General features: G+C 38.7%; 2 protein-coding genes across 3 annotated transcripts; both read right to left on the reverse strand.

The window, feature by feature from the left end:
• Positions 1–1,784: 1,784 nt before the first annotated feature.
• On the reverse strand, positions 1,785–15,521 carry LOC118818365 (cholesteryl ester transfer protein, plasma). Its single transcript, XM_036585608.1, has 16 exons — positions 15,185–15,521; positions 13,608–13,722; positions 13,188–13,319; positions 11,326–11,396; positions 8,803–8,890; positions 8,055–8,124; positions 7,849–7,909; positions 7,636–7,727; positions 6,506–6,685; positions 5,728–5,778; positions 5,277–5,429; positions 3,811–3,878; positions 3,685–3,727; positions 3,477–3,546; positions 3,307–3,392; positions 1,785–2,759 (listed from the first exon to the last, which is right to left on the reverse strand). Exons 1-16 carry the CDS (start codon positions 15,324–15,326, stop codon positions 2,682–2,684), a joined length of 1,500 nt encoding a protein of 499 aa, XP_036441501.1. The 5' UTR covers positions 15,327–15,521; the 3' UTR covers positions 1,785–2,681.
• Positions 15,522–16,098: 577 nt separating this feature from the next.
• On the reverse strand, positions 16,099–25,095 carry herpud1 (homocysteine-inducible, endoplasmic reticulum stress-inducible, ubiquitin-like domain member 1). Of its 2 annotated transcripts, none has more exons than XM_036585611.1 (8): positions 24,751–25,095; positions 23,591–23,668; positions 22,069–22,146; positions 21,427–21,608; positions 21,108–21,218; positions 20,507–20,869; positions 19,457–19,574; positions 16,099–17,363 (listed from the first exon to the last, which is right to left on the reverse strand). In XM_036585611.1, the coding sequence occupies exons 1-8, from the start codon at positions 24,907–24,909 to the stop codon at positions 17,181–17,183; spliced, it is 1,272 nt and encodes a 423-aa protein (XP_036441504.1). In that variant the 5' UTR covers positions 24,910–25,095; the 3' UTR covers positions 16,099–17,180. The 2 variants fall into 2 exon arrangements, with proteins under 2 accessions (XP_036441504.1, XP_036441503.1); XM_036585610.1 differs by having other exon boundaries at positions 19,439–19,574.
• Positions 25,096–27,463: the final 2,368 nt, after the last annotated feature.

The raw sequence follows: 27,463 nt of genomic DNA on the forward strand, positions 1-27,463 counted from the left end.
CGTGGTGGTGGTGTGTTAATGTGTGTTGTGCTGGTACGAGTGGATCAGACACAGCAGGGTAAAAGGGAGCTAACAAAGTATGCAGAGAAACAGATGGACTACAGTCTGTAATTGTAGAACTACAAAGTGCACCTATATAGTAAGTGGAGCTGATAAAATGGACAATGAGCATAGAAACAAGGAGGTGGTCATAATGTTATGCCTGATCAGTGTATACTTGCTCTTATTAAAAATATCTGTGTAATGTAAGTGATGTTTTAAAATATATGTGATAGATATACTTAGCTGTGCCATTTTGAATATTTAAATATATGCTAATATATGTACATATGGGGCCTTGCAAAAGTCTTCAACCCTCTTAAAAGTCATCAGGTTCTTCTAGATTATAAAAGAGATTGTTCCAGCCATTTTTATTGCAAATCAATAGGCTGTTAAAGTAAATTTTCAAAGCCAGAATTAATTAGTTGTTGGCACATCTTTAAAAAAATTAAAACTGCTGCTTGCATAAATATTCAACCCCTTCAGGCTAGTACTTGAACCACCTTTTGATGCAATGACTGCTTAAAGTCTGTTGGAGTAAGTTTCTATCAGCTTTGCACACTGTTTGGGAGTGATTTTTACCCTTCCTGGCAGATTTTGTGCAGGTTGCTCAGGCTAGATGGAAGCTTGTAAACTGCAATTTTCAATTAATGCCACAGATTCAATAGTGAACTGGAACCTGAACTTTGACTTGGCCATTGGAAAACATTCACCTTTTTGTTGTTCAGCCACTCCTGTGTTGCTTTGGCCTTGTGCTTGGGATCATCATCCTGCTGCATGATAAATTTTCTCACAAGCTTTAGTATGTTAGCAGACTGAAGCTGGTTTGTTTTGCACAGGTTTGTTTCTCCCTGTATTTGCACTATTAATCTGTCCTTCAATTTTAACAAGTCCCTGCTGAGGAGAAGCAGTCCCACAACAGGATGATGCCATCCCTATACCTCACTGTTAGCAAGGTGTTTATTGAGAAATAGGCAGTGTTAGGTCTGTGTCACACCTAGTATTTTGAATTTTGGCCAGAAAGCTACATTTTTTCTCAAAAAAAAAGCTTTCACAAAAGCTTATCTCACATTTCAGCTGGGTCACTCTGATGCTTTCTGGCAAACTCCAGACATGCTTTGATGTGTTTTTACTTCAGTAAAGGCTTCTTTCTAGCCACCCTCCCCTACATGCCAGTTGTATGCAGAACTCTTGTCATCGTTGACTTATGCACCTTCACTCCAATTTCCGCTCAACTATGTAGCTCCTTCAATGTGATCGTTGACCTGTCTGTTTGTTTCCACACAGGTCCCCTTTCTTTTTCTGATGCTGAGTTTTGAGGGATGGCCTTGTTTAGGCAGTGCCTGGGTGGTATGATGCAGCTTACATGCCCTCACAATTGATTCAACAGTGCTCACTGTGATATCTAAACACTTGAATATTATTCTGTGGCTTTTTTCAATTTCTGTAGAATGCTCTTTGGTTTTTCATTTTCACAGCTTTCCTTCAGATTAACAGTCTGATCATTGGTACTTGAATTAAGGTGGTCTTTTATCCAGAAAATATTTACTTCTTTAATGATTCACATGTAGATGCCAATTGTGTCCTCGTTAGAGCAATATCTTTCATTTTTTTACAGCACAGGAGTTGAAGACTTATGCAGACAACATTTTTCAGTTAGTAATTTATGTCACAAAATATTTTCTGACATGAAACCAATGTCACTTTAATTATTTTTAAAGTAAAATATGACACAGCACAAAATATCAAAGTTTCATTTGTAATCCAAATGACTCTAATGACTTTTAAGAGGATTGAACACTTTTGCAAAGCACTATATATGTCAATATATTGAAATATGTGCACAGTTGTAGATGAAATACATGTAATAGAGTCAAATTTTGATATTTACATATACTGTATGTCAAACATATATGGAAGTATATTACACGTGACAATATTTTGAAAAAATATATGGAAATATATATCTTTTGCTTATGGGATGATAGTTCTTGGTGGCTCATTCTAATTCTGATATCACATACTTATTATGTTATAATCACTTAACTAACAAAAGCTACATGGTTTAAAGTTTATTTTTGGATGCCTAAATTACTGTGAGACACATTCTTTGGTTCTTAAGAACATGTATTACAAGTCTAGGCAGGAAAGAGGAATCTAACATCGGTTTAAACTGCACACATGGATGGTTAACTCTTATCAGAGTAAAATTAATCACATATGTGGATTTTTATATTCTGTAACAACTGCATTACTGCTTTTACCAAGACACCAAAGTGAGAAATACACAGTATTGAGCAAAAAGACTAAAGGCACCTGAGGAAAATACATTTTAAAAGATATTTATCTGGGCAGCACTGGTTTCTTTGCTAATAAACACACTAATGATAGAACAAATAAAAAACATTAATACATAAAAAAAAACAAAAAAAAACAAAAAGCTCTCCTTTTTGCAGTCAATTGTTTACAATTATTTGTAGTTGTCATCCAATGCCAGATTTGCTTCAATCAATACTTTATTAAATTAACAGGAATGCTGGTGGTTTTGAGAAGAGGTCAAGAACCTATATATATATATATATGTGTGTGTGTGTGTGTGTGTGTAGATATTATACATATATTATATGTATATATTGTTTATGTCAATCCAGAGTCTTCATGAGGAACTCCACCAGCAGATGGTGAGGAAAACCAAAGTCCATTTGTATTAAAACATAGCCCTGCATGAAGAAAGAGAAAAAAAGACAAGACTCATGTTCACCACAGACCATCCAACCGTGTAAATGCAATTGGGAAAATTGCAAGTGTGTTTTGTGTGCATTGTGAGTAGATTCTTAAAAATACACAAAGTGAACAGGTTTTGCTGATTTTCTAGGTTTGTTATTACAGGAAACAAATTAGATATGATATTTTTCTGCAAACAATTTCTATTTATTTTTACTTTTTGAGTTTAACTCATTGGAAAAAATATAAATTGTGCCCTTTTGCACAGGCAAAAGTTGTATGTTTTTGTTTTTCCCTAGTTTGTTAAATTCAGCATATAAACAGTAACTTTATATTAAAATATGCAGAAGTGCTCTCTATGGAACCTATTTTCACTCAGAAAATCAACAAAACATGTAATTTGACCAGGGTCGCCCAAACTTTTACATACAACTGTATGGACAGCGCATTCATATATCTACTTCTTTCACTATTTTATCAGAGTGCTGATGTTACTGGGTTATGCTGGACAAAAAGTATTAAAAGAATAGATTTTATACTCACATTTTGAGGTATTACTTCAGGGTTGATGATATCAAAGAGATGGAGTCCTTGCTCGTTCATCAGAGCAGTTAATTCTGGCTCTAGGTCTGAGGATATGTCAGATTGTGAAAAGGGTGATCACACACACACACAAATACAAACAAAGGCACATGGACACACACAGGACTCACAGGAAATGACTTTGGTGATACCAATCTTTTCAACGGCTTCCTGAAGATAAGCATTTAAGCTCTTCTCCATCTTAAATGACAAGAAGAGAGTTCATAGCATTAACATAGTAAAAGCATAAATAAGAAATTATTATTTATAAATATTTATAAATGGAATTATTTATACACAACATATACATTTAGCTCCAGTTCACAATCCAGTCCTTACCTCAGAAACGTCTGGTGAAGTGGAAACCTTTGATATGGATATACTATAATCCACACAGGATAAAACATATTAGAAGCAAGAAAATAAGAGCTGGTAGTAAAAGTAAAGACCAAGAGACATACTCACTGCGCTGCTGTACAATTCAGGATGAGATTCTTATCAGCATAGGAAGCCCTCACAAGGACTTCCACTTCCTAAAAGGACCAGATCCAGGAAGATTATAAAATGGATATTTGTTTCAGGAAAATCATAGACAATGATGTCATCACTGAACTCTGTGGTGTCAGTTTTGTAAGTACTCTTGCCCTGTGTTTACACTCTTTGCTCAATTAGTTATACCTACCATAGAGGTGCCCTTTGTAGGCTTACAAGATGTTACTGACTGTAGCCCACCTGCACAGTTTATCAGCCACTCTCTACCCTGTCCATCAAAGGAAAGAGGCCACTATATGAGCAAAGCACCTCAGCACAGCAGTGGTCACCAAGTAGATAGACTATGAAACACAGCAATGTCACTGGTGGATTGAGAATAGTCCACCAGCCAACACTGGTCCTGTGGTCAGGAACTGAGCACTGACGAAGGGCTAGAGAATGACTAACACAAACTGTGTATGATGTGTCTGATACACACTTACTGAGCACTTTATTAGGTACACCTACCTTATATCTATGCTCATTGCCCATTTAATCAGCTCCATCATATAGGTGCACTTTGTAGCTCTACAATTACGGACTGTAATCCATCTGTTTTGCATAATTTGTTAGTAACATTTCACCCTGTTCTTCAATGGTCAGGACCTCCACAGGACCACCACAGAGCAGGTATTATTTGGGTGGTGGATCATTCTCAGCACAGCAGTGACACTGACGTGATGGAGCCCAGACGAATGGCGATGTGGTCAATTACATATTGCCAAAAATGTGGTACCATTGGGCAGTGCCAGGCACTGTAACATTAATACAAAAAAGTATTAATTTTATACATATCCTTATGTTTGTCTAGCCATTTCCATACCGCTTCTTATAGCAGCCAAGTGTATTTGTCATTCTCATCCAGTACTTGGTTTGGCTAATCAATACTTCTTAAATCAGGAATGCTGTAATGGACTTTAATAAGGCCATGAAATGGCTGAGGGCATCAAGAAGTTGTTTGTGAGTTCAGACTATGCCTTCAGCTTGGTGGTAGTATGAGGGGAGAGGCCAGACCTGCACCCCAACACCACCACCAGCTGTAGTAGGACTGAGGAACAGGGAGATGGGGTGGCAGTGAGGATTGCAAACCCTTCGTCATGGGTGAGGATATGAATTTATAGGGTGTTAGTGTGGTAGAAGGAGAGGTTTCAGGCATGTTCCTCCCCCCAAACTTCAGTTATAACATAAGTACATAAAATCAAACTTTGAACTTCTAACTAACTACTTTTTCTTGTTGGTTTAACTACACTAACATATGCATTTATTCTACTATTTGCTTAGGTACCTAAGACTTTTGCACAGTACTGTATATGGTAGGTGTGGCTGATAACATGACCAAATGAGTGTAGATACAGGGTAGGTGTACCTAGTAAACTGATAACTTAAATATGTTCACTGACCGTCTCAAAGTAAAGTGCAGGAGGCGTGTCCTCTTTGGCAGATGAGAGCTCCACCGCAGCCACTGCTTTAACTGACGTGCCCTGAGTGGTCGTCCAGAGACGGGGAACCAATGCACTCCATGTTTTCAACAACGGCTCCTCAGAGGACAGCCACTAAAACATGCAGACAAATACAAAACCACAGAAGCCCTACTGAATAATTAAACATGCATAGTATGCACTGATAAACAGCAACTGAACCAGACTGACAAGTTAGATGCATAAACACTTTTTTAAAAAAGCTTGAGGCTCTCACAATCCTTCAGCCCTTGCAGTGCAACAATTCTCCAAAGAACAATTGTGGCTGTGTTCCAAGCAAGGTTAGGTTTACATATTTCTATGGCAACAACCACAGAAGCCGGAAGCCTAAAGCTGCTATAATTCAGGGGTGAGAGAATGAAAACCACGGTACCTTGTTGAGTAACTCAGGCCTGGCTGTGGATAGCTCTGTCTGGAACAGGAACTGTGATGAAAAACAGTCAGTTCAGTTTTTCTGTCACAGCTGTGGTGAATATGCAATGCAAAAATTAGGTTATGTGTGCCCCACATACAGAAGTGGGTAGTAGGTAACTAGTTCCATTATACATGTAAGTAAATGAACTCAAGTAGAATTTGGATAGATTTTAAGTTTTCTGAGTATTTTTAAATTATGGTACTTTTACTCAAGTATATTTATGAGAACTATTCATTTATTTGCATTTTTGTCCTTCACATTTGATTACTAATTCCTTTTTTCTGTTTAATTTCATAATATTACCTTGGTGACAGCATTTGTACTGCTTTGTGAATGGCCAGACATTTTATTTTAGACCAAAACGTTTCCAAAAAGAGAAGAAACTTCAGTTCCGATGCTAATAGACTGAGGGATTAGTACTTCTTTTGTGCGTCTTCTAACATTGCTTATTCAAAAGATATGTTCACCTCTACTTTCACTAAAGTTACAATACTCTCACTTGAGTATGGAATTAGGGCACCCACCTCTGCCCAAATAAGGTTGGCAGAAGGTGCAAAATAAGATCTCCACACTATTGGTAGATTCCATAAACATTACATTTAATATCACCACCTGTTCTCCAGGTTTTAGAAGCTTAAAGTAAGGTTTCTGGAAGCAACCAACAATGTGCTGATTGTATACCCCCTTTAACATTCCACCTTGGTCCTGCATCTGTGTTTAATATCTTGTGACATACTCTGAGGTCTTCTCCTGAAATGTTACGGACAAATCGTCTGTCGTCATAGGCTGCAGTCATGAGGGGGTTCAGAATGTCATCAGAGATCCAGAAGTGAAGGCTGCGGTCCTCTGAGAGCTGGTCTGGGTTAAACACGGAGGCACTGACCACTGAGGTTGAGCCATTATAGGTCACGAGACCCTGTTAACCATGGAAATAATGTATGAGTCAGCGAACAACACCGTGAGCTAAAACATAGCCCACTTCCTGCAGCCATCTGTGTGGTGCCAAATCTGAAAGCAAAGGGAGATAAGCCTTTTGAAGCCAAAACCTAAAGTAAGCAAAGATATAGTTATGTGCAAAAGTTTGGATGCCCCTGGTCAAGCGACATGTTTGACATGTTGATATTCTAAGTGAAAATATGTTAACACATCCTCTACAGACAGCATTTTAAAGCACAATTACTGTTTATTTTGAATTGAAAATACTGGGAAAAAATAGAACACAAAATATGGCCTGTGTAAAGTTATGGCACATTTTTATATTTTCTATTTAATTTTTTCCAATATGTTAAACTCAGAAAAAATTATAGATATAGAAATTGTGCACTAAAATTGGCAGAAAAATGCCATATTTAACTTTGCTCCCTGTAGAGGATGGGTTACCTGACCAGGGGTTCAAACATTTGCATATGACTGTATACTACAAAAGTATGTGGACACCTGACCATTATACCTATATGAGCTTATTGGACATCCCATCCCAAAATCATGGGCAATTAAAATAGAAATGGACCCCCGTTGTGGCTATAACAACCTTCACTCTTCTGGGAAGGCTTTCCACAAAATTTTAGAGTGTGTCTTTTGGAAACTGTAACTGTAAACCAATGAGTCAAAAGAGCACTTGTGAGGTCAGGTACTGATTTTGGACAAGAAGGACTGGCTCACAATTGATGATCCAATTCTTCCCATAGTTCAGTCAATGTTTGTCTATTGATGATTACATGGCTGTGTATTTGATTTTTTACACCTGTTAGGAATAGATGTGTCTGAGAGACCTGAACTCAATAATTAAGAGGTGTGTCCACATACTTTTGCGCTTAAAAAGTGTAGCAGGACACTAGTATTGAGAAACAGGACACTATGGGCTACCTTGTGGTATGACTCTATGTAATTGGAAGTGATGACTGGGGCAGAGGTCACGTCAATATCCACATGGATGTCACCATCACTCAGAAACTCCTCTGCTCATTCAGAAGGAAATAATCAGAAAAAAACAGAGCTTCTTTGTGTCTCTTTTACACACACACACCTACACACCCACACAGCAGATAAAGTGCATGCAAATTCCTTGCTGAATCCTACCTGCCGTTTCCTGTATGAAGTTTGCTAGTATGTCTGCCACCTTGTTTATTTCCTTACAGATCTGTAATTGGCATAAAAAACTTTCAGTACTGTGTTGTATGGGTTGCTAGTGTAAGTTCCAGACACACAAAATTTGTGTATTGTATTTTCTACCATTGTGTCTGTCTAAAAGAACATCAGAGTGCAGAGCTGTGCAATAGACTCACTTGTCCCTTTACAACAAGCTTCATTGTGAAGGTGATGAAATCTGTGAACACTTTCTTTATCCAGCCAGGCCTGCAAACAGCCATATTAGAGAGTTCTTTTAAATGAGCCATGTTTTGGATTCAGCCTCACTTGACACTATGTTGAAGATGATATGTTAGTATTTCTTATTAAGTTTAAACTTCCTCTTTTTTCCAGTCAAACCATTTTTACACAAATAACCTGAACCTGGCATCAAAGGATTTTAAACACTAATCTCAGAAGTATGAAGTTCAAAGTGTTACCATTGTTCTACCACAACTTTAGGTCAATCTCTTATTTATGGGTACCATGACATTATACAGTGCAAGTGCAAATGTATTATCACCATTAGATTCTGACATGTTTTACATGTGTTACTTTGTTGTTGTACATTATGCTGCAAAGAATCAAAAGGTAAAATGGATTACTTGTTCAAATGTACTAGAGATTTGGTAAGAGCATAAAAGCAGAAAATGTGCAAATGAATATGAAGGGCTCACAAAAATGGTGAGCCACCTGCAAGGACCCATAAGTACCTCTTGTCCAGCATCCAGCTACAATTTGAACAGCAATTTGAAAAAATGCACAATATACTGTCACTGGTGTTACAGAGCCATCAACTGGATACCAAAGGAACTTTAGTGGTTGTATCTAGAACTCCACAACCACATAAAAACATTCCTTTGAACATGTGTGGATTGTTCCTACAGTTTGGACTAGTCGACTCACTCTCGGTCACCCTGCAGAAGAAGCTTCAGCTTGTGGAAGGTAAGGTAGCAGTCTGAGGTGTCTGCAGCCACTTTGCCATTTCCACAGTCTAAAACCAAGAGATAACATGCTGTCACCATCTCATGGCCCATTCAAACACCCAGGCATCAGCACAACCCAGTTCTCAACATTCTACTCTGCTGTTCTCAGAGCAGAAGGAGAAGATGCCAGTTTATTGGTACTCTGTATCTACACTCACTGGCCAGTTTATCAGGTGCACCTACTTTGTGGGTTTGCCATTACAGACTGCTGTGTTGCTTTTCTTTGCCCAGTCATTACAGTGGAAAGTCATCAATACAGTAACACAGCAGTAACAGCAACATGGTAGTGGTAAGGTAGTGTGTGATGCGCTGGAAATGAGGTGCAGCAGGGTTGCCAAGGTATTTATGGACGTGTACAAATAGTTATCCAAAAGCCTTAATCCATGGTTAGTTTCTGACAAGAAATGTCCAGGAATCCAAGCATTTTCTTATTGACATTTTTAAAACATTTTTATCTACATCTATATTTTTTATTTTATTATTATTTCTTCTTAACTTACATTAAAGCTTAAGAACAGTTTTGTCTTCTCCTGTAAAGTTCCTATTGTGTTAACATTATAATTGCTGTTTTGGACAGCAATGATATGATAGTATTTTTCATGAAGTTTAAAGTACTTTGTTTAATCCAGTCAAACCATTTTTATACAAAGAATGGGTTTGATTAGTTCAGATTACCCTCAACATAGGAGCATTTTTTTGGAGAAGGTGCACTGCTGGTGACATATTTAGGTACTAGGCAGCAGATTAAGTTCTGTAACTGAACTGACATCTGTCTACTGTAGACTGCATCATGAGGAGGGCTACCTGTCCACCGAATTTAGTAAAAAAACTGGTCACACTTTATTTGGATGGTCCCATATAGGTCTACAGATACTTATATTTATTATTAACAAACTTCTTGGTGATATACAGATATTCAATGATTGATTATCAACAACATTAAGGTTAGGGTTAGGTTTAGGAGTAGGTTTTTCCCTGAGGGCTAGGTTTAGTGTTAAGGGATGATTTAATAGAATCTTTCATATGCAACTTCAAGTTCAATTGGATTTAATAGGTAGTTAAAGATAGACTGAGCATCTACAAAGGCTCTAAAGTGGACTATTCAAATAAAGTTCTACCAAGGAATTTCCTAGAGCTGAGGTGGCAACCATGTTCTGACCTCTGGACCTCTGCTGGCTGGTCATTTTTGGTTGGCCAGCAGTTAAGATTAGTTTTACAGTAAAAATCATAATAACACTGCTGTTACACTCGTACAAGCACAGCACACACTAACTCACTAGTGCAGTGTGTATCCGATAAACTGGAAACTTAGCGAGTGCGTTTACATGCACACTTATAATATGCTCATTATCAGATCAGATCAGAAGTTGTCATGTAAACAGCACATTCCGATTTCTTAGATTGGATAAAGGCCCTGTCCTGACAGGATGATTGACAAGTTGGGAAGACCATGAAAATGAAAATGCAATCGGGCTCAAAGGCATTTTGCTACAGAATGAGCACAGTAGGCAAGAATATGCAATTGCAAAGAGGAGAGCAGCTATTTTCTTTTTACATTTGAATTTTGCCCTCTTTCTAGCTTGGTGCTTAAAACTGTCACTGGAGCAGTACCCCTCTTGTCACTGGGGTGGTACCCTCAAGGGTGTATTTCAGTACCTTTAGTCAGGGAACATAATTGTACCATAATCCATGTAGTGCTAGGAATACACTGTTACTGGAATAAAGCCACTCATTAAGCATTTAAATCTTTGTGTAAATGAAATGTCAATACTAGTACACCAAATGGCAGTGAGTGGGAAACTTTAATGCAAACATACAAATACATTACCATTTTACACATCACATTTTTATTTTCATTTTCATACTGATATGCTTCCACATGTTTAAAGATTTCTAGAAATCTAGAGCGCTGGATTTTAGCACAATAATTGGCTTTTTCAGCACATTTATACTCTTACTGTGGTTTCTTTTAATGTTTTTTTCTTTTTTTGTGTGAAAACAGAGCACTGTCCCAGGAAACAGCAAGGAGTGTTTAACACGGCACTCATGAGATGGCAACCAAACACTTTTAGAGCGATGCTACAATCAAGTACATGCTCAACAAAATGAAGAATTTAAATATTCTTTGTTTTCTAGATGATGTATATTTATGTTTTCTGATGTTTTTTAAATTAAACTCTTGACATGACGTTTGAGTTTTACATTACACTCATGTCTTATTCTGTGAGTTTACTAGCTGTGATTTTTGCCTGACTCTTGCAGAAGTGGAGTTTTCATTATTTGATTACCCAAGCACATGTGTAAATATGTTGAACCAGTTATGTATTTTCTGCAGTTATCAGATTATTAAGTACATGTAAACACACCTAGTGTATATGTACACATTATAAAGAGTTAATCATGAAGAGTTAACTATGACTTTATGAAGAAAACAAAAACTTACATAGCTTGGAATTGATGGCCAGGTCAATCTTGGACTCAATTTCAAAATCAATTGAATGGCCCACTGTGAAGCTGTATGACAGAGAATATGGCATTAAAACATCACATTTAAGCAGGATTTCCTAATCCTAGTTCCTAATTCTGTCCACAGTTTCATGCGTCTCCTGTTGTAACACTAACTAACTAGCTAATCAGCTAACTCACATCCTTCATCAGGTGTGTTAGAGCAAAGCACTAAAATGTACAATGCTAGAATAGTTCAGGATAGGAAAACACTGATCTATTCTATTCTACACTCTTCAAAAATAGTTCTTCAAGAGTTCTTTAGTAAAGATAATGGTTCTATATAGAACCATGAACACTCAAAGAACTCTTTGCATGATTAAAAGTTTCTTTGCATCATGAAAGTGTTCTTCAGATTAATGGAGAATGTGCCATACATGCCTGTACATAGAACTTTTTTGAAAAGGGCTCTATATAGCACCAAAAAGGGTTCTGCTATAATTACGATGTCAAGCTTGATGCAATAGAAGAACCCAATTTTGGTGCTATACAAAATCATTTTTGAAAGGATTCTATATAGAACCATACATGGCACATTCTCCATCAATATGAAGAACGTTTCATGATGCACAGAACCCTTTAATCATGCAAAGCGTTCTTTTTTTACTAAAGAACCCTTGAAGAACCATCTTTTCAAGTGTGGAGGAAACTTAATAATATTTATGTGAAAAGTGAAAGGTAATTAGAAAGAAAGTTGCAACATACAGTGCAGCATGCAAGCAACCTGAACACTGATACAATTTTATATTGTTTTGCCTTTGTAATCCAGCAAATACCCACTAAAGGATATTTACATCTATAGTGGGGTCCAAATGTCTGAGACCACATTGAAAATTTGGGATTTTATTTCATTTAAACCTGAAAATAAACAACAGGACATTTTAGAATTTTGAAACATTTCAATCAAAGAAAAGTTCTGGTAAGTAAATGAAGAAGAAATATTTCTGCACTATTACTAGGTCACTATTCAAATTTAAGCAAATTTAAGACACTGACCATGTTGAGGCCTTTGTACAAAAAGGTCAGATTTTTGTCTTATCTCTTACAGTGAAGCTTGTGTTCAGACGATTCTCAGTATTGAATCTACTCAACGGGGACTTATCAAATATTAAGAAATTCTGAAAATTTCAAAGATACTACATACTACACCCATTCAAATTGTTATGTTAATAAAAGAATTTTCACTAGTGGTCTCACACTTTTGGACCCCACTGTATCCTGGATGAACCTTGTAGAAATCACAGCCTGTGGAAATCACACAGAAACAGAAACTGTTCGGTATGTGGCAGGAATGCATTGGTGAGCAACATGGCATACCAGAGTAGATAACTGCAGAACACTTTCTATCATGAACAAAAAACTATGTAACAGATGAAGAACACAGTCCAGGATGTGGGAGTAATGAATGCTGAAACTGCAAGGCTAGATTACAGTTTGCAAGAAAGTACATTAAAAGCTGATAGTGTTTGGAGATTAAGTCTTACAGACAGTGAGATGATGATTAATCTGTGTCAGAGTGATGGAATGAGGAAAATGTGGAAGGACCCAAAGCATACCACCTCATACACCTGTAGCATGGTGGCATGGGCATGTATGCCTACCATTTGAACTGGTTGGCTTGCAGATCATCACCATCACTCATATTTATTCAGTGCATTTTTTGGAAAACAGCCCAAAAAAAAATACGTGTGGACTGTGCTGTAAATTGATCTATGTTTGTGAAACTGGGCTATTTAGTATTGCTGAGACATTTTTTTTTTCGATCTTCTCTTCCATGTGATAAAGCGCTGGGTTACTTACAGAGCACCGCCATATAAGTATTTGATGGTTCCCTTGAAAACAGCAGAAACATTGGAGATGTCAATTCCTATGCCTATGTTCTCCCGCAGCTCAAAGTCACTCCTCCCAATTGACAAGTTGTGGATCTCCAAACTAGAATTGAGGTGACCATTATGAAAAAAAATGGGCTTCTAATACAACACACAATACAATATATAAATTATGCACAGCAGCAATAAAAGACTTTTTCAATTTAATTTACTACAGTGTACAGCAGAAATGAAAGACTAGTATTTTATTTAAGACAGAAAAAAGTTTCAATTGGTTTCCACCCAAGTATGTGAAAAGTACTGACTTCTGTGATGATGCAAGATAGAAGTATGTACAACAAACATAATGTGTACATAGGCACGGTTTTACTGGCAATGTTGGTTCACTTACTTGTGCAATCCATATTTCAGTTTGCCAATGAATGACATGGACTTCTCACCCTCAATATTGGGGTATTTGGCATGTTGGAAAGCAGCCTTGATCACTTCTGTAGTCTTCTCGTTCACTGTAGAGTTCAACTTTGTTATTAATTGGCAATAATCTTAGTAACTGGAGAAACAGTACAATTGGAGCACCAACCAAAGAACACAGAGGTCATAAAAGGGTGACGGAAGGCAGCCCGGACAATAATGTGACCTGAACATGACTGTCGGAAGAATTCAACTTGGAGATTAGAAGGGTCACATTTTAGTGCTAATATAAATATTCGACACTACACCCCCACCCCATCTCTTCCATCTGATCATCACAGGGGGTCCAGCCCTCTAGCTTCAAGTAGAAGCTCCCCAGAACTACAGCCCAAGTTCTCAGATTTCTTTCCCCTCCTCTCTAGTTCTTAGATTGATGGAGAATGTGTTGGTTCTATATAGCACCATTGTGTTACTGCTACAGTGTCAAGCCTGTAACAATAGAAGAACCTTTTTTGGTGCCATACATAACTATTGTCAAAAAGATTCTATATAGAACCATTTACAACACATTCTCTATCAATCTAAAGAAGGATTTAAGCATGAAATAGTTGTATATAGAACACAAGTTTCTGAATAGAACCATTGCTTTTACTATAGAACTCTAAAAGAACCATGTTTTTTCACATTTAAACTTTTTTTTTTGCCTTCAACTTTTGGTTGCAGTGTGAGAAAAAATTGTAGACATTTCTGACAATTGTTATACATGGCACCAAAAAAGGTTCTTCTATTGTTACAGGCATGACATTGTAGCAGTAGCACAATGCTTTTTGCTGCTATGTAGAACCAACACGTTCTCCATCAATCTAAAGAACCATTTAAGCATGAAATAGTTCTGTATAGAACTCATGGTTCTAAATAGAACCATTGCCCTTATTAAAGAACCCTTGAAAAACTAGGGGTTCTTTAAAAAAACCTTTGATAATGAGGTGAAGATTCGATCCGATTGTTCGATATTTGATGTGTTAAAAAGGTTTGTCAGAGCTCTAATTATGTACTACACAGAAAGATTTGGCTCAGAAAAATACAAACGAAAATTGCAGATTATATAATTCATAAGCACATTCTGGGGGGAAAAATGCCTAGTCATTTAAATGTGGGCGTGCGCATAACATAAGCCCCGCCCCTTCAACCTAACGTGACTCTCATCGGATGAACCCAGATATCGCGCTTTGATCAATGAGCGGTTTCCACGAAAGACGATAAATGAGAGATCACTGGAAGTGTCTAAGCGGCGTTACAGTTTTAAACTGACCTTTTAATACTGTTTTGAAGTCGTTATGTTCTTATTTTCCAGTTATGGATTAAACTCACGCCTTGACTAAAAAGTTGAGATTTCAGTGTTGAATTATCAGATACGTTACAGTGTAGTATAAGCCCTTGAACACAGAAGCCTGCTAATGTCCACACCACAGTACTCCATTATTTCAGAGCCACATTTACAGGTGAGTGGATATCAAGGGAGATCTGAATCCAAAATATATTAACAATGTTACTCACAGACTGCAGCAGCCGGGTAGGTGAGCCTGCACACAACTCCAGTGAACCTGTAGGCCGAAGCAGGATCCAGGCACGAGTGCCCCACTCCAGCCAAACCGAAGAGAAGCAGTCCTAGACCAAATGCTGCCATGTTCTTGTCCATCACCTCAGTGTCTTTGAACAAAGACTCTGCTCTGGCCTTGTGCTGTAACTGATACTAGCTTTCTTTCTCCCTCTCTCTGAAATACCTCTGTTTTAAGAGACCTGAAAGGAGGAGGAGGGATAAAGGCATACCCTCAAAGGGAATGGGGCGGATGGGGCCATCAGGGGCTGGATTTGACACAGTGTTCCTCTGGTGGCTCCAAAACAAGCTGGAGGACAGGAGGCAACTGACGTTTCGGACAGAGTCCACTAACAGTTGACAAGCAGGGGTTACTGAGAGACAGAAAAAATAAAGAGGCCTCTATAACATAAATATATGACCCACACCAACCAAGACAGAGCGCACCAGGCCAAGGCAAGACAACACATATGACTGCTGATGACATGACAAAGGGGAATAGGGTTAGTATGTCAAATAGTTACCCCAAAGCTCTGGAGAATGGCAGTAAATGACTTTGAACTATGGCTACATAGCCCCACAAAAAGATCTCCTTGTACATATTGAATGTGCATGACCAGGAAATGCCTTTCTAAAAGAACCAGCTGTTGCTCCATGACAGTCATTCCAGGCAAGTTTGCATTCTGATGGTTTATCAGCTGTCGGCAGGCCAGTCCACTTCTGGCTGAAGTTCAAGAACAAATGCAAAATCAAAAAAGAAATAAAACATTGAACGAACACAAAGCATTCCCATTGTGTTACCATGACACAAAAACAATTCTTGGTGCAGCATCTTGTTCAGCAACTTGTAAACCTTATCATAAAGGAGCCACAACTTTTTTTGAAAGGAGTTTATTACTTCACTTCCTTGTACAAAGTTAAATAGCATATCTTAATAGCATTAGCCAAGCTGATTCCTTTTGAAAGGAAAATGAAATGAGACGGAAAAAAACATACTGATAAATACCAGATCAAAACCTTCATTTATGATTTGTTTCATCAAAGTACCGAGCCTTGTTTGCTTTCAGGGTTCCTACTCACTTCTTTAACATGCCAGTGTGCAGTAGCTTTGGGTAAATAAGCTGGAGGATTCAAATCGAGGTTTGTCCTACTTTGTTTGACCCAGAGGTCACATCATCCGCTCCTCTCTGCTCAACGAACCGCTTACTTTGCTCTTAATATTTTATTTGTATGATTCACTTACTGTGCTCTTCATATTTTATCTGTATGATTCATCTTCTCCACTTATTTGTGTACATCTCTTTCAGCTCTAAGGTAAGGTGTGGAAAATGAAATTGCAAGTAATTAATTCTGGGAGGAAAAAAAAAAAGAAAACTTATACTGTGAAAGTGCCAGCCATGGGCGCTCTCAGTCACAAAAGGCATTTGTATACAAAGAGTTGATGAATGGGCTTCATTGTCAATCATGCTTGAGTCATGATGAGATAAGCCGTGGTCTGCTCCTGGGTTTAATCCCTGGATCACTCATCTTATAGCACTCTGGGAAAATGAAGTACTGATGACAGGAGCCCTGCATAACAGTCAGACTGAGAGACCAATGCTAGCATGGAGATATTATAAAGTGCTGTGCAAAACTGTACAGAAATATTTACATCTGTATCCAGCACTCATTTACATTATATACACAACCGTTTGGCCAAAGGAAGAAATGAGGTTTTTGGTCACAGTGCCAAACTGCTCGAAAGTGCTGAATGAGCGATTCTGGAGCTTCATTTAACAGTAAAAGACTACACCAGGAATCGCATATTATGTTTACAAAGTTCCATCAAAAACACAACGGTACTCTAAGCAGACTGAGAATGTCCATCAAGAGGAGGCAGGGTTGGTGCTTCCTCAGTGTGGGTGTAATGGTTGCCATATCCGTCCATCTACATGTAGACTTTAGGCTTTACAGCACTCAGTTGACCATACCCTGAGGAACCTCAGGGATTAGAGAGGCAAAGAAAGCTTTAAAGAAGACCCAGGCTGTCCAGAGAATGGGAGGCCTAACTGGAGACACAGGGACTGCAGTCACAGAGGGTTGAACATCAGCCTCTTCCTCTGCCTCTCCGACTTCAGCTGCTTCAGCAGGGGCTGCCACCTTCAGGAATACAGAAAAGAGATGTATAAACGTGTGATGTGTGCAAGCACATCGATATAGCTCCTATATCTCCTCAAGAGTAGTTTAGAATTCTCCATTTTTGTCCAAACTATTGCATGACATATTCTTTGTTAATTATTTAACATCAATACTGGCTTTTGGCATCAATCGCATGAAGAACATTGATTTTTAGCAGAGGAAGTTAGTCATATTACATAGATATTAAAAATATAAAGCGATTATTACTAAAATAAGCACTACCATGGTGGCAGTATTGTTATGAATCTTTGCTTTCTACATATTTATGCAGATTTTTTTTTCAAAACTGAACCACTAGACACCTCCTCAGATTCTATTGTCCATCAATAGAATATAATGGCTGTCCATCATGAAGCTGAAACATCCAGTCACTGTTGAAACTGCTTCACGAGACGTGCCCCAAAACTTTTAATATGTAAACACACACACACACACACACACACACACACCATCTAAACTGCTTATCCTTCTGGGTCACGGTGGGTTGCTGGAGCCTTTCCCAGCTGTCTTTGGGCGGGTCACCTGGACGGGTCACCAGTCCATTGCAGGGCAGGCAGACATAGACATTCACACACACACACTCACACCTAGGGGTAATTTAGCAAGTCCAATTGGCCTGACTGCATGTCTTTGGACTGTGGGAGGAAATCAGAGTACCCGGAGGAAACCCACGCAGACACGGGGAGAACATCCACACAGAAATGACCCTGGTCACCTGGCCGGGAATCGAACCCAGGCCATTCTCGCTGTGAGGCGACAGCACTACCCACTGCGCCACCGTGCCGCCCAATATGTAAATAATCAAACAAATTATTTAATGCGTGCTGTGACCATACTGACCAAGTGTAATGCCTTTCAGATGGGTTTTTTGGTCATTTGGATGAATCAAAGCATTCACGTAACCCAGCAATAAGGCTGCATCAACTAATCGACATCACATTGATAATAAATTGTTGGCAACAAATCAAGTTATCGATTCCTTGTCTTAATGACGTTTGTGTTTCTGTTACATCATGTGACTGAAAGAGGGAAATACTGATAGTACTAGATCCCGCATAAAAAAAAATATATATATCATTTTAACATTGTCTAAAAAAAAGACGGTTTCCTGTGTGACATGTAAAACCAAGCTAAGCAGGCAGTGTGTCCATCAGGGGTGAGTATGAGAGAGAATAAACAATACATTCACAGCAGAAACTCTGCATGGCGAAATACTCTCTTATTAATCAGCCGTCAAAACTGAAAAAAAAATAATGTATCACTGTCTGCTTTTTCAGCTCATTCTGTTTTACTTTAGCAGAGAGAATAAGCAGCACTGGCTGAAGAAATAAGCTGCATTTTCAAACTGCTGGTTTAAACTGCTCGGCTAAACTATACAGTTATCAGGGTTGCTTGTATGCTAATGCACGCAGACTAGCTTGGATGTGTTTTCTCTTGGTTTTAGCTTCCCAACACAGAGCTTTAGGTATTAGGTTTAGAGATGTTTAAAACTCAGTTCAGCACTGAGAATGTGGACAAAAAGGTATACATTTGAAAACATTCCAATGCATGCTGGTTATTGCCATATTCCCTGTGACGAGCTGCTTTAGGTTCTGAGTATGTGACACGGCTGATGACTGGACTGTTACTGTGTGATCTGTAATATCACATTTCATTACATTATGTAATAAACCGCACAGAATCTATTTATTTTTGTTTCCACATTAGAGGAGAAATACAGCCTCTCTCAGACTCCTGAGTTTTCAGGAGCAATGCAGAAAACTGTTGCTGTGCTCTTGATAAAAGCCTAATTTAGAATAAAAGAAGATAAAAGAAAAAAAAACGATTCTATTTTGATTTTGCTGAATAAAACATTACTGCCACACAAATACCTGCAGGTATTTGATTTCCAACTAAGCGATTAATCATAGTTGTAATGGACCAACGAAACGATTATGAAAATAGTCGTTAGTAGCAGCCCTATACAGCAAACAAACAAAATATTTTCTTCAAAATAATACAGACCAGTATTTAACTAGGTCACATTATTGGCTCACCAATATAGGATCCCTCACCGGCTCTGGTTGTCCATCCTGGTCCTGGTTCTGCTGATTCTGAATGACCTCTGGTGCTGGCTGGTTTGGAGCCCTGACCTGAGCTCTGTGTCTGAATGGGAACCAACCTGCAGTGTGCCTAAAGAGAGCAACCAGGAGAACCATTAGAGCACTATCTAGAAAATGGTAAACACATACGCACTCACTGAACTCACTGCCTGTTATTAGACACCAACGGTGCTAAAATAGACCACCACGTGTGCAGCTGCCTGATTCGACTTTTTTAAGCTAGACCATATATCATGACTAACTTGCTTTTACAGCAATGCGACTGGAAATAACCACTGAGACTGTTTACACCACGAGGTCAAGTTTACAGACAGCAGGAGAAGGTCAGCTTCTCTTTGTGCATTTTCAAAACCGGCTAATGATTGCCTGAAAGGAAAGGCTACCGAAAAGCTCGCAATCCACAGTGCCACGTCTACATAGATAAAGTTTATCTGAAGCTGTCACAGTGGGTCCTTGAGCTGACACGCAGTCCTAATCTGCTCAGCACAGATGGAGAGTGAAGAAGCGAGTCCCAGGCTGAGCGCGTTGCCGCTCACACTGCACTTACTTGAAGACCCACTGGACAGACAATCATATACAGAGTATGGTGACCACGATAACTAAAGAGAGACTGTGGATGTGCTATTTGACAATGGTCTGCTTTGTCCATTTGTCTTCAACCTCAATAATTTTCCAAAGTCCAAAGTTATATAAAATTTTTATGAATGACGTAAGGCATGGAGGAGATCGCATTTCACACTGTCAACATGTGTGTGTGTCCTTATCTGCCTCTTTATAGCCTGATAAACCTGATACACCATTTATTTCCTGGCAAGTGATCTGTCATTGTTATGGTGTTGAGTGTTTATGAATGACATGGCATTTAAGACAAAAAATGTAATACAAAAAGAGAAGACTGCATGAATTTGCTTCACTAGAGGCCTATTATAGCCACAAAATATAATTTAATGAGCTTGGTTTCTGACTGTTTGGTTAATCAATATTAAATGCTTTCACACTTACAGGTACATGAGAAGCAGGCTGCTCATCACTAGGATGAAGCGACTGAGGTTGGAATAGAAGTAAACGATGCTCAGGAACACAGCAAAACGGGAGGCGGTGTACACCCAGTCAAGCCAGTCGCGTTCCACATCTTCCTCATCCTCCATCACAGGCCCACCCTGAGCATTCATCCTCAGATTCTGATTGGCCCCTTCTGGGTTGATGAAAGCAGGGTCTGGGGCATTCTGATTGGCTGGCAGATTGTTGATTGGGCCCTGATTGGGTAGAGCTGCAGGTACAGCGGCTTGATGTGGAGCAACGGGGACTGAAGAAGCAGTAGTTGGGGCTACAGAAGTAGAGGCGGCAGCCGCCATGGCAGCATGACTGGAAGGTAAATCAAAACGTTCAGTCTAAAGAAAGATGGAACACATCCCATATAGCCAAATACCTGGACATTTAATGTGTTCTAATAAAATGTCCATCATATGCCATATCAATTTTCTAAATAATTTAATTCCACTATTACTGTTCACCATGCCCCAATCTCTATTACTGAGAATCACACATTCATGACAAAGAAATAAGAATAGAAATAACAAAAGATAATTGGGCTGTTACTTACTACTGCATGTAGTACTGGCGAGCATACATATGTTGCAGCCACAATAGTTGCTGTGGACTGTAGAGTGAGTAGGTAGGGAAGGCTGGATGGTTCATAGCTGCTGGTATTGGCCTAGACACAGAAATCATACATTTAAATACTCTGCAAAGCAGTATCTGTAACACACTTACTCAAATCAGAGTTTAAATTATTTGGTAAGAACCAAGTTAAAATGTTCTTTGCTTTCTATTTTAATATATTTCACCCCCAGAGCTCGCACCAACCACTGACTGTCATTATCCTGATCTTAACGGCCAGATAGAGAACAGCAGGAACTCACGCGGATGTGCTCGTGCCAGCGCCTGTGGCAGGCCATTCAGCATTGGGCACAGCAGGGGCAGGGTGACCCCGCTGTCTGAGGCCGCTGGTGGAGGGCACAGTAGGCACAGATGGTGCTGGAGTGGTGGGGTCTGTGCTCTGCCGAGCCGGATCTAAAGAAGGCTGCTGCTCTGCTGGTTTGACCTGCACCACAAAAGATCGTCAAAGTTAATTTGAATACAGAAACTCCAAGGTGCCAGAAACACAGAGAAAAAAAAAACTCAGAAAGAAACTGAAATCTCAAAATAACTAGTGGTTTTGGTCTGATGCAAAGCTGTGCTCTCCTGGGGATTATGATGAGTGCAGCTGTATGAATGCGTTCCCTGCCACCCACTGAGCTAGCACTGCCTTCCCCAGACAGGCTCTAGCTCTTACTGATGCATTGCACACTGCATGGCTGAGAGGAACCACACTGGAGCTGTCAATGAGACAGAACCTTCTGGAACTGTGAGGACTGCCTGCTTTTTTGTGCACTTAAAGGCTCCAGTTCCCTATTTTTACTATCCATTCCAGTCAAGTTAAAGCATACACTGAGCTATACTGTTCATCAAGGTTATTTTTATAGGCTTGTCACCATTGATTTAAAATGTCCAATGAGGCATACCTTGGGTCTGGCTCCCTGCTGAGAACCAGGCTGGGGTTTGAAAGCACAAACAAGGTGAATAATGGGGACGGTGTCCGTCTGTAAAGATATGAACAGAAAGTTATAAGACTAATTCCTGAGCCTCTCAAATGACAAAATCCCTATAATTGAACAGAATAGCAAAGCAGTATTCAAAGAGGCAAAATACAGATGTCACTGGTGAACAGAGATTATGTACAAACATTCCAAACTACATTTTTCTGTAAGTAAAGCAGGTAGTGCTAATATTAAAATTCACATTTTAAGGAAACAAAGATATGGGATGGCCAGGATTAAAGCAGAACCAAACACAGCACACCAAACCAGTTTGAATAAAAATGAGTGGAATTTCCTTTTAAGATGTCTATTTTAAGCATTTAAAGAGGGCCATTACTCTTAGGAGATCCTTCGGGGCTAGAAACCAGGGACAAGCATTTAAAGGCATGGATTCAAACCAGTTTAATGACTGGTAGGCAGGTTATCCTTCGGAGGTGGAGGGATGCGGGCCCTCCATCATCTCAAGAATGGGTTGCTGAGATCGGCAAAGTAGCTGCATATGAAAAACTATCATTTAAATTGTTTGGGCGTTTAGAAGTGTACAGATGTAAATGGGACAAATATTTAAGATTTATAGAGAGCTCTTAAAGAGGAGTAACATGCGGTGATCCGCTTTGTTGTTATTGCAACTTTTATTTATTTTGTCGTTTTGCTTATTTATTGATTGATTTATCTATTTCTATGGCTTGTGTGTTTGTTTGCTCACTTATTTGTATATTTATTTTATTTTTTATTATTAGTATTATTATTTATTTATTTATTTTCCTTTCTTTTAATGATACTGAGCCTTGTACAGCACTGGATTAAACCGGGTCATGAATGTAGCACCGACACAGCTGGGGTGGGAAGCGGGAGGATAAAGGGGGTTATGTTGCAAATACTGATATGTGTGGTTTTGTATTAATCTAAGAGAAAAATCAATAAAAAATGTTAATCATAAAGAATTACAAAATAAATTTGTTTAGTAACTGACTTTATTAGACAATAGTTACTCTCTGAGAACACAAGTTTTCCAAGTGAGAGGACAAACATTTTTCACACATGCTTTTTGCTTAAGGGGGCACAAGGGGGTTATTTAACGCCTCTGTGTAGCAGCTGGAACAACACTGGAAGCATCCTGGGCCTCTGAATATAGAAGACATGCAACAGTAATTTGGAGAGACTTCTTTGGGCCCTTGATGCTGATGGGTTACACCAGAGAACAGCAGCGTTAACATTAACCATCAGCCCGCTCACAAATGACTAAATATAAATTCAATGTGTGACAACATTTAAAGAATTTTATTCCAAAATAGAAACTGTACATATATACCCTGTATATACACTGTATATCCATTTGTAACTATGTTGGACGTAATAGGGATTGAAAATTCTCACAATGAGGTATAACACATTTTTTATACAGTTCTCAACCACACAAACAATTATTTACACTTCGACCTCTTACCTTCCTGAAAACATCTCTGATATGCAGGTGGTCTGGAAGCAGTTTGCCTGAATAGATAAGTCTCTGGTCTTTCTCAGCCTGTTGGGAAGCAAGTGGAAAGGTTTCAGTCCCTCATTGAAACAGATATCGAAATAAAATGTTAAAAAATCCCTCCAAAAACACCTCTTCACTCCACCAAACTTCTTGGTAGTTTTTAAAGTAAGTTATTCTCTGAAAGTAAGACAACTCCTTAGCTACGCACTTAAAAAAGATGTTTCTTCAAGGGTTTTTTTTACTATAGGCAACGGTTTCAAATAGAACCATTTCATGCTTAAATGGTTCTTTGTATGGCGAAATGGTTCTGATGGAGAATGTGTTGCAAATGGTTCTATATAGAAGCTTTTTGAAAATGGTTCTATAAAGCAGCAAAAAGGGTTCTGCTGTTGTCATAAATGTCAAGTTTGTAACAACAGAAGCACTTTGTGGTGATATACAGAACCACTTTCAAAGAACCATATACAACACATTCTCCATCAATCTGAAGAACCATTTAAGCATGACATGGTTCTATATAGAACTAATGGTTCTAAATAGAACCAACTGCTTTCACTAAAGAATCCTTGAAGAACAATCTGTTTTAGGTGTGTAACTTGATGGGCTAAGAGACATTCACGGAATGTGATGTAAGCAAGTTTCCAACTAGAAACACATGGAGACAGGTGGTGCTAGCAGACACGCTAGCTAACAAAACAGGTTAGCTAGCTAGGTGGCTAGCTGTGGTAGCTAACCGACTCCGCTGACAGTCAGTCAGCTGACCATGGCAGGAAAAATGAAAGCAGTCTGTACGGAGCACGAAGGAATGCGAGGAAGCCAAAACAAAACTCCGACCTTCAGCTGCCTATCGCAGATACCCGGATGTGTACAACTACAAGTCAGGCCTGCAAGGCTCAAAGCCGGCGACGAAAAAAACAACTAAACCTAAATCACAATTTATCCCACTAGCTAATGCTAACAGCCAACGTCATCAGCAGCCACATCAAACCCGTTCGCGGCCGCTCTCCGACTAGCTTATATAACCGAATCGACGTTAGCCAGCTAACCAGCGTCTAACGTTACTGAGGCTAGCTTCGACCGACCGGTTGTAAACAAGCTAGCGTTAGTACCCAAAACACACAACTTACCGGTTTGGACGGATAGACATCTGCCAGATACGTTTTCAGATCCTTCACCGTCCAGTCGATGTTTACACCCTCGATCAACTGATCGCCATGAACTTGACTGGGCGTTTTTATTACAAGGGAAATCGGCCCCTTTTCTTCTGAGACATTAGAGTCTTCCATTTTCTCTGTCTCTGTCTCTTAACAGACAATTACGTTAACTAATGTAAAAATGTACGGTGTTCGCAGAATACGCGTATTAATAAACTCCCCAGCCGGAGTTAAAGAGCAGCTTTGTGTGAGATCGACAGCACCTCGCCTGCTGACAAAAGAGGAAACAGCAGCTCCGGTTTCTCGGTCGGACTGAAGCGCAGCCGACGGTGCTAAAATATTCGGGGCGTGTTGTTTCCAAAACACAGTGTGGCCGCGGCTGATTGGTTGAATGCCTCTCGCACTCCGACGTGGAGCCTGTGCGGACAGCAGCGCACAGCGCATGTGCAGACTCGGTGCAGCAAACAGGATGGAAATTTCTCTGGTTGGAAATATCGACTGAGATAAACTGTACCGAGTTGCATCAGGCAGCAATATGATGAAAGAGCACGGCTACCGCACTAAGACTTAGTGACTTGAACATCACCCAATTTTAATATCTGATCATCAGTTAGGGTAAGTTCGGGTCATTTGGGACAGTCTGAGTGTGCTGTGTTTATTTCCTCATCAAAGTTAGTGCCAGGTCCCTACAGACCATGTGATTGAAATCACTGTTTACTTCAAGTGAACTTCCTAAATATTACTGTCACAGCAAGGTGGTCCATGTAACCACGGCCCTAACGGTAAGGGCGTAACGTTCTGTCCTTTCATTTGTTAGGGCTATATAAATATGTCATGATTTACTATGCAGAAATAAGGTTCACATACACTGCTCTGCAAAAGTCTTAGGCAGTCATGAAAACCTCAGAAGTTTATTTTTGCTTGTAAAGACACTGTATAACATTTAGATTTAAATATAAATAAACATAAACAGAGCAAAAAAGTAAGAAAATATTAATATGTATTTTAAAAAACATTAATATCAGTGCATTTCAGCCATTCCATAGATTCATTAAATTCCATCAACAGCGCACCTGATTTAATTTAATGAAGGATCAACTAAATAAACTATGAGATGGTAACTATAAATACTGGGCTTCATCAAGGAGACATTTGGAAATGGTTAAGGCAACACACTGACATACATAAAACCACAATGTGTTGTTTATTTGTATAATAAATTTATATGTTCAGTTATAGCTTATATCTAAGCTTAAAACATGGTTATACCTAAAATTAAAACACTTAGCACTGAAATAACAAAATATCATATTATGTGAACTTATCAACTATATCTTTAATCATAGTATATATATATATATATATATATATATATATATATATATATATATATGTGTGTGTGTGTGTGTGTGTGTGTGTGTGGATCAACAACAGTCATAATTTCTTTTTACATGAACATTTCCCAACCTCTCTTCATCACTAAGAATTAAAAAGACTGTTTTTTTTTACTGTGCCTTTAAGACTGCCATATGTAAATGACCTCTATTCTGACTGGCTGTCCTGTATTGGGCCAGTCCAGGCTCATCACTTCAGGACGGAGCTGACCTGCTGTAGTTTGAACAGGTCGATACTGGATAGGTGCATTGGTTTTTGTGACATCAAAAATGCCATAAATTCAAAACAGTCTGTTTTTACAGCTTAGATTTCAGATATGAAATGGAGAGTGAATGGTTCGAAACATTAACAGTGTTTACATACTACATCAAGTCTTTTATTTAAAAAAAGCAAGGAGAATTTGGTTTACCATAACATGGGCCCTTTAAATGACAGATTTAGACAGTGGGTAATTCAGTTTACTTATGAAACAAAAAGGGATAAGATGCTTAAATTATAGCTTCTACAGATAGCAGGCAATCACAAACTGATATAGGAAATAGGGTACCTTCAGACTGTTTGCATCTACTTTATAAGAAGCAGCTTACTTGTATTTACACATATAGTTTATGACCACAGGACTGCTGCTGACCAGGTATTATTTCACTGGTCAACACAACAATGACAGTGTCCAGCCAGGAGTGGCTCTGAGGTCTCTGACCATGATGTAAGGATAGAAAATGACAAACACAGATTGTCCATTGTAATGAAAGGGCTACTAGTCTAACTATGAGTCTACTGTACACAGGTGAGATGGACCTACATTGCAAGAGTTTCCAACAAAGTGGTTGGTGAGTGTGTATAATGCTACAAAATTACAAAACAAAATGATATGAATCAAACACAACAGTACATTTAACAAATCAGTTAATATCACAGATCATAGAAAAGTTCTGAACAAACAACATTATAGAGATCAAACATAATAGTGTAGTAGATCAGTCATAGAATGCCTTCAGGATTTCGGCACACGAGGTCCAGTGTTGAAAAAAGTCAAGCTCGAGTGCAGGGTACAGCTGTCTGCAAAGGTTTAGATGCCCCTGATCAAATTACAGGTTTTGTTGATTTTCTAAGTAAATATAAATTAACACATCCTATATAGAGAACAAACTTATGCACATTTCAATGTACAATTACTTTTTATTTGCTGAATCTAACATATTGGAAAAAAATAATTAAACATAAATGTTAAACTTAGCAAGTAAATATAAATTGTGCACTAAAATTTGCAGAAACAAATACCATATTTAAG

The sequence above is a fragment of the Colossoma macropomum genome, unplaced genomic scaffold, assembly GCF_904425465.1.
Source record: "Colossoma macropomum unplaced genomic scaffold, Colossoma_macropomum, whole genome shotgun sequence".
Classification (NCBI taxonomy): Eukaryota; Metazoa; Chordata; class Actinopteri; order Characiformes; family Serrasalmidae; genus Colossoma; species Colossoma macropomum.

Coding starts and splice junctions, on each gene's coding strand:
- LOC118818365 (XM_036585608.1), bottom strand. CDS start 15,326: ATGGACAAGAACATGGCAGCATTTGGTCTAGGACTGCTTCTCTTCGGT. Junction 13,723..15,184: donor CTACCCGGCTGCTGCAGTCT/GTGAGTAACATT, acceptor TGAACTCTACAG/TGAACGAGAAGACTACAGAA. Junction 8,125..8,802: donor CTTCTGCAGGGTGACCGAGA/GTGAGTCGACTA, acceptor GGCTGTTTGCAG/GCCTGGCTGGATAAAGAAAG.
- herpud1 (XM_036585610.1), bottom strand. CDS start 24,909: ATGGAAGACTCTAATGTCTCAGAAGAAAAGGGGCCGATTTCCCTTGTA. Junction 21,219..21,426: donor GCTGGCACGAGCACATCCGC/GTGAGTTCCTGC, acceptor TTCTGTGTCTAG/GCCAATACCAGCAGCTATGA. Junction 19,575..20,506: donor AGCCTGCTTCTCATGTACCT/GTAAGTGTGAAA, acceptor TGCTCTCTTTAG/GCACACTGCAGGTTGGTTCC.